We start from the raw sequence: 6,197 nt of genomic DNA on the forward strand, positions 1-6,197 counted from the left end.
AAAGAAAGACAGAAAGAAAGGAAGAAAGAAAGAAAGAAAGAAAGAAAGAAAGAAAGAAAGAAAGAAAGAAACTTTTTCCCATCACTTTAATCTAAAATAGTTTTCCCTGCAGACTTCAGCTTCCAGAATTCTGTGCTATGCTGGCTGGGGAATTCTGGGAGTTGAAGTCCACATGTCTTAAAGTTGTCAAAGTTGAGAAACACACCTGGAATATCTTAGTAAAAAGTTAATTTTAGGGGCCAATCAGATATCAAACCCTAATCTAGCCTTTTTTTAAAATTTAATCCCACTCTGGCTGGTGGAAAATTGGGGATTGCCATATGGGAGCTGGGCTGACCCCAACCCTCCAAGTAATATCTCTATACATTGTCCTCTGAAGACACAACACACACACACACACACAGTGTTGTCATAACCCAGCACGATTGTGTGAATCCATTCCTTGTGGGGGACCAGCCAACTGCCCATACCTGCTCGAGGTCCAGAACACACAGGCTTAAATCCAGGTGCCAGGCCAAATAAACCTAATTTTTTTTTTTTTTGGTGCATTTAGAATTAACCAATAGGAATGGTTTGATGGCCTAGAGGTGGAGCTCTCCTCTCCCAATCAGGAAGCTGTAAGTTCAAACCTACCTAGAGGCAGATATTTCTCTCTCTCTCTCTTGGGCACCTTGAGAATATATCGCTGAACAAAAAAACCTCCACCCTGGAGACAGGAAGGGCATCGGGCCAGTAAAACATTCAGCTCCGTTCAGTGGCCCAGACTCACACCACAAGGGATTGTGATGGAAATGGGCATTAGCAACCAGGCAGGCAGGGGTTCATATAGCCTACCCCACACAGGGGTCAACCCCCATTTCTCTCTCTCTGTGTGGCCAGATGCTGAAGCCCTTGGTGGAGAAACGAGGCGCCGGGACCGTATCAATCAGAATTTGGAGGAATTGCGTGTTCTTCTCCTGCAGAAAACCCAATGCCAGGTCAGCAAGTGACGGCCTAAAGCTTGACCCCCTCAACCCCCCTCCCCAAAAAGTGTGATATAGGGACATCTCGGTTTGACATCCAGTTTGGTTTAGTGGTGAAGGCCCCAGACTACAAATCAGGAGTTTGGGAGTTCTAGTTCATGCATTAGGCATGGAAGCTGGCTAGGGGACTTTGGGCCGATCGCCAGGAGATGGTGAGTTCTAGTCCTACCCTAAGTGTGAAAGCCAGCTGGATTACTTTGGGCCGATCGCCAGGAGATGGTGAGTTCTAGTCCCATCCTAGGTGTGAAAGCCAGCTGGGTGACTGTGGTTCCATCCCACCTCACAGGGTGGTTGTTGTGAGAAAAAAAAGGAGGAAAGAATATCAGGTATGTTTGCTGCTGTGAGTTATTTTTAAAAAAAAAAACAATAAAAGCAGGATCTAAATACATTACAGAATTAAATCTCCACTAAGATATAAAAGCCCAAATTAGTCTTGCGGTCTTCAAATTTGTTGAGGCAGCCTTAAGAGTTGATTGAACCCCCTCCAACAACCTGGGCAGGGGGTTAGACTAGATGACCTGTAAGGTCCCTTCCAAATCTGATTATCTGTTATCTGTTGGTACATTGAAGGGCATGATCCGTCTATTTCTTTTACCTGCCAGCAGAGGGAGCTCCTGCTCTAAATGACCCAGCTCTTAAAGGGGTATCCCTAAAATGGCGGAATGGTCAGTGGCTCTATTGGTTATTTGCATGGGAAAGGAAGGCTGGCTGGGGAATTCTGGGAGTTGAAGTCCCACCCGTCTTAAAGGGGCCATGACTGGGGTCGGGGGGAAGAATCACACCTACAAACTCTCATTATTTCATCATCTCTTCCACCTCCCTCCGTTGGAAGGAAGCACAGGTGAGCTATCTTCTATTCTGTATCTTCAAGGGGGATGCAGATACACTGCTCCTGGCTGGGGAGGATCCACTTAACAGGAAGCGTCAGGAGTTCCACGTTGCCCTTTCAGCCCTCTCTTCTCGGACCCCTTTCCTTCACAGACCCTGAAGAACCCCAAAGTGGAGAAGGCGGAGATCCTGGAGCTTGCCGTGGAATACCTACAAGAGAGGAACAAGGCAGCAACTCCCCAGGGTAAGTAAAATTCACTTCCATGGCAGGTGGGAGGGAAGGAAAAAGCGGCTGGGAGCTGAATGGTAGCAAGGGAAATTTTCAAAAAAAGGAAGGAACAAATAAATGCATGCGGTGAACTCTTGACAACTAGGGGTCAATACCCTAAATTTCCCTAAATTCTAAAAATGGACACAGAGCTTTTGAAAACAATCGGTCCTCAGTTTTTAGGATCTGTTTCATTGGCCAGGAGGAGTAAACAAGACTCTTGAGCTGTGAAACTTTAACATGGGGTGAACTTCAACTCCCAGAATTCCCCAGCCAGCATGCTTTAACATGGGGTGAACTTCAACTCCCAGAATTCCCCAGCCGGCATGCAACTTTCTTTGTCTCTGCAGTTGTTAAGCAAGTCACACAGACATTAAGTGAATCTGGCTTTCCCAATTGACTTTGCGGTTTTGAAGGTCACAAAAGGGGATCATGTGACCCCGTGAGGCTGCGACCGACGTCATTACAGGTAGTCCTCGACTTACGACCACAACTGAGCCCAAAATTAATGTTGCTGAGAGAGAAATTTTTGTTCAGGTTTTGGCCCATTTTTTTAGTGACTTTTTTGTCACGGTTATTTCCTGAATCCCTGCAGTTGTTAAGTGAGTGACTCGGTTGTTAAGTGAATCCAGCTTTCATCTTTGCTTGTCTGAGGGTTGCAAAAGCGGGTCACGTGACCCCGAGACACTGTGACCGTCATAAATACGAGTCAGTTGTCAAGCATCCGAATGTAAACCGCGGGACCATGGGAAAGGCTGCCACGGTCATAAGTGTGAAAAAATGGGTTGCAAAAGCGGATCACGTGACCCCGAGACACTGTGACCGTCATAAATACGAGTCAGTTGTCAAGCATCTGAATGTAAACCACGGGACCATGGGAAAGGCTGCCACAGTCATAAGTGTGAAAAAATGGTCATAGAATAGGATAGAATAACAGAGTTGGAAGGGACCTTAAAGCTCTTCTAGTCCAACCCTCTGCTTTGGCAGGAAACCCTTACACCGCTTCAGACAAAATGGTCCTAACTCCCTTTTTTCCAATGCTGTCCTCACTTCGAACGGCCACTAAACTGAACTGTCGTTAAGTCGAGGAGTATTTGTACATGCCGGTTGCCAATTTTGATCCCGCGACTGCAGGGAAGCGCGATAGTTGCAAGTGTTGAGGACTGGCCCGAAAGTCGCTTTTTGCCACTTGGAATGCTCGCCCAAACCAACGGCTGTAAGTCGAGGACTACCTCTAGGCTTGGATTCCCAATCCAGAGGGGCTTTTCCAGAGGCGCCAAGTTGGGGATGGAGGCAAGGGTGGGCTTCAAACATTTTAGCAACGGTTCTCTGCCCGGTTGCTGGGTGGGCTGGCCACGGTGGGTGTGGCCTAGTCGGCCTCCTGCATCATGGGGGCGTCTTCACCTTCTCTGGGCTCCTGAGGCTTCCTAGAGCCTCTGGGAGGGGAAAAATGTCCTCCCCAGGCTCCGGAGGCCCTCTGGAGGCCAGAAACAGGTCCATTCGGGCCTTCTGGAACATCCAGGAGGCTTGTTTCTCACACTCCCCAGGCTCCTGAGGCTTTCCTTGAGCTTCCAGGAGGCGAAAATGGCCTCCCAGGGCTCCTGAGGCTTTCCTTGAGCTTCCAGGAGGGTGAAAATGGCCTCCCAGGCCCCTGAGGCTTTCCTTGAGCTTCCAGGAGGGTGAAAATGGCCTCCCAGGGCTCCTGAGGCTTTCCTTGAGCTTCCAGGCGGGTGAAAATGGCCACCCCAGGCCCCTGAGGCTTTCCTTGAGCTTCCAGGAGGGTGAAAATGGCCTCCCGGGCTCCTGAGGCTTTCCTTGAGCTTCCAGGAGGGCAAAAATGGCCTCCCGGGCCCCTGAGGCTTTCCTTGAGCTTCCGGGAGGCGAAAAAGGCCTCCCGGACTCAGGAGGCCCTCTGGAGGCCAGAAACAGGCCCGTTCCAGCCTTCTGGAGCCTCCAGGAAGCCCGTTTTACACCCTCCCTGAGCTTCCATCGGGGCCCTGCACTTACCTGGCATTTAAAATGGGATGCGTGGGGGCACCTGGGAGGGGCAGGGCAGGGAGGGCGGGGCCAGCCAGGGATGGGATTTACCAGTTCACCAAACCGGTCATTAAAAACGATAACAAATTAGCAACCTGTAGCAGCCCGCCCCCTGGATAGAGGGCCACAAACCTTCCAATTGGATGAACATTCTTGGCATCGCACCAGGCAAGCATCCGGTTTCTGGATCCGGTGCCGGATAGGGGCTGCCCTGCTTTGGGTTGGGCGTGACCAGCCTCCTCCCGGCCTTTGCAATTCCCCTCTTCCAGGTGCGAATCCTTCCGAAGATGTCGGCCTGCAGACTTGCTACGCCATGGGTTTCGGGCGTGTTTCGGACACCTGGCCTCCTTCATCCGCCGAAGCCCCCTGTCGGTCCAGAGACACTTGTGGGAGACGCTCCACGTCTACCTCGCTGCCACGTCGGATCCGTCCCCTCCGGATTGGACCCCTTCCACGTTTTCTCCCAGTTCTTCCTCCGAGGAATCTCCCACCGGGACCCCCGAGGTTTCCTGCTCCCCATTGCAACCAAACCGAACTTTTGCCAGCTCAGGCACGGCTTCTTGCAGCACGGGACACCTGGGAAGGCAGAAAAGAGACCCCCGCACTCCTGAAAGGGAAGCCTCAGACAAAAACATGTCCCTGCACCCCCCTTTCTGGCGTCCTTGGCCCTAAGGGGGTGGGTGGGTCAGAAAATATCCTGGACCTTCCCCTCTATGCGCCTTCAAAAAAAAATAAGTAGATATCGTAGCGGTCAGCAAAAACCGACTTTTATGTCCCGTTAGCATTCTCCGACGAACAGATTTCTTAAGGACTAGCGATTTGGATTTCCACTTTGCTCAAAGCCAGGTGGCAGGGGGGCCTGGTTGAAAGCCTTGTGGGATCCTAGCCTGGAGGAATGGTTTAGAAAACCCATGTGTCAGGATTCCGGCAGTTACCCCCAAATAAATCAAGGAGTCTGGAGCCAAACTTCCAAAACTTCCAAAGGATTTATTAGGAGTAAACATGCCAGCACTGCCCGGGTGTAGCCGACTCTGAGTCACATAATTCATGGTCACCCTTGACCCTGGTTTTGCCCCTCCCCCTGGGTATATCGTAATTCATATTCTCCAATGGGACACGTCCATAGCTCAGAGCCACCAATCATGCTCTCCAGTTAGATCATTGAGTGGCAGAAACTTCGGTCACCTAGTTACTATCTTTGAAAACATTTATGGAATGCGCTTTTGATTTCCAAGCTGCCGCACTGCTCTTTCAAACCCCTTTCCCCCCATTTCTGTTGGCAACTTTAAAAGACCATAGGAATGTGTTATGAGTTGACAGCCGGTGTATGCCCAGGATGTTGGCTTCAACATCAAGGTTTAAGCATAACCTGCGAATTCAAGTAACAATGATTGCTGGGTTGGTTTCCTTTCGTGGTTTTTAAAAATTATTATTATTTTTTAAATTGTTTTTAAAGGTTTTTAAGGGCCAGGGCACACAACCCTCCCAATACCACCAATTTTGCAGGTAAGTAAAGGATGTTTGGGAAAGCAATGGGTTAAATTTTTCCGCATCCTCTCTCCAATCAGCCTTGGGGGACTTGGGGGCGGGGGGAGGAACCAACTTATCTTATTTCACAGGGCACCGATTGGGGGAAAAAACCTTGGAAACCCTGCTACCTATATCACCTTGAACTCCCAGCGATTCAGACATGTGGACTTCAACTCCCAGAATTCCTCAGGGAACCATATTGTTGGCAATATATATATATTTCCCTCCGCCACCCCCCCGCTAGAAAAATAAGATTCCCACAAAAAAAAAAGTCAGTTGCATTGGCCGGAATCGAACCCGGGCCTCCTGCGTGGCAGGCGAGAATTCTACCACTGAACCACCAATGCATCTGTTACAGATGTGAAGGACAAATGCATCCTCTTATGTGCTGCTCCAGCCTGTTCTTTTTAAAAAATATTTATTCGTGCAATTTGTATCGCTCTCCATCTAACAAATGCATAATTATTTTTTTACCCGCTTCCCCCCCAATTTTGAAAAAAGATTAGGGATGT

At 49.4% G+C, this 6,197-nt stretch overlaps 1 protein-coding gene and 1 non-coding gene across 2 annotated transcripts; one reads left to right on the top strand and one right to left on the bottom strand.

Moving 5' to 3' along the window:
- The first annotated feature begins 819 nt into the window (after positions 1-819).
- Positions 820-4,827, top strand: HES7 (hes family bHLH transcription factor 7). Its single transcript, XM_026724584.2, is given in 5 exon segments — positions 820-903; positions 906-977; positions 2,004-2,094; positions 4,425-4,466; positions 4,469-4,827. Coding segments are annotated over 5 exon segments (588 nt in total). The 5' UTR covers positions 820-879.
- A 1,135-nt stretch (positions 4,828-5,962) lies between these two features.
- Positions 5,963-6,032, bottom strand: TRNAG-GCC (transfer RNA glycine (anticodon GCC)). Its single transcript has one exon. It is a non-coding gene; the product is annotated as a tRNA-Gly (tRNA).
- Between the last annotated feature and the right edge of the window lie 165 nt (positions 6,033-6,197).

Source organism: Pseudonaja textilis, chromosome Z (genome assembly GCF_049901715.1).
Source record: "Pseudonaja textilis isolate UNSWEBS1 chromosome Z, rPseTex1.2, whole genome shotgun sequence".
In the NCBI taxonomy this organism is placed as follows: Eukaryota; Metazoa; Chordata; class Lepidosauria; order Squamata; family Elapidae; genus Pseudonaja; species Pseudonaja textilis.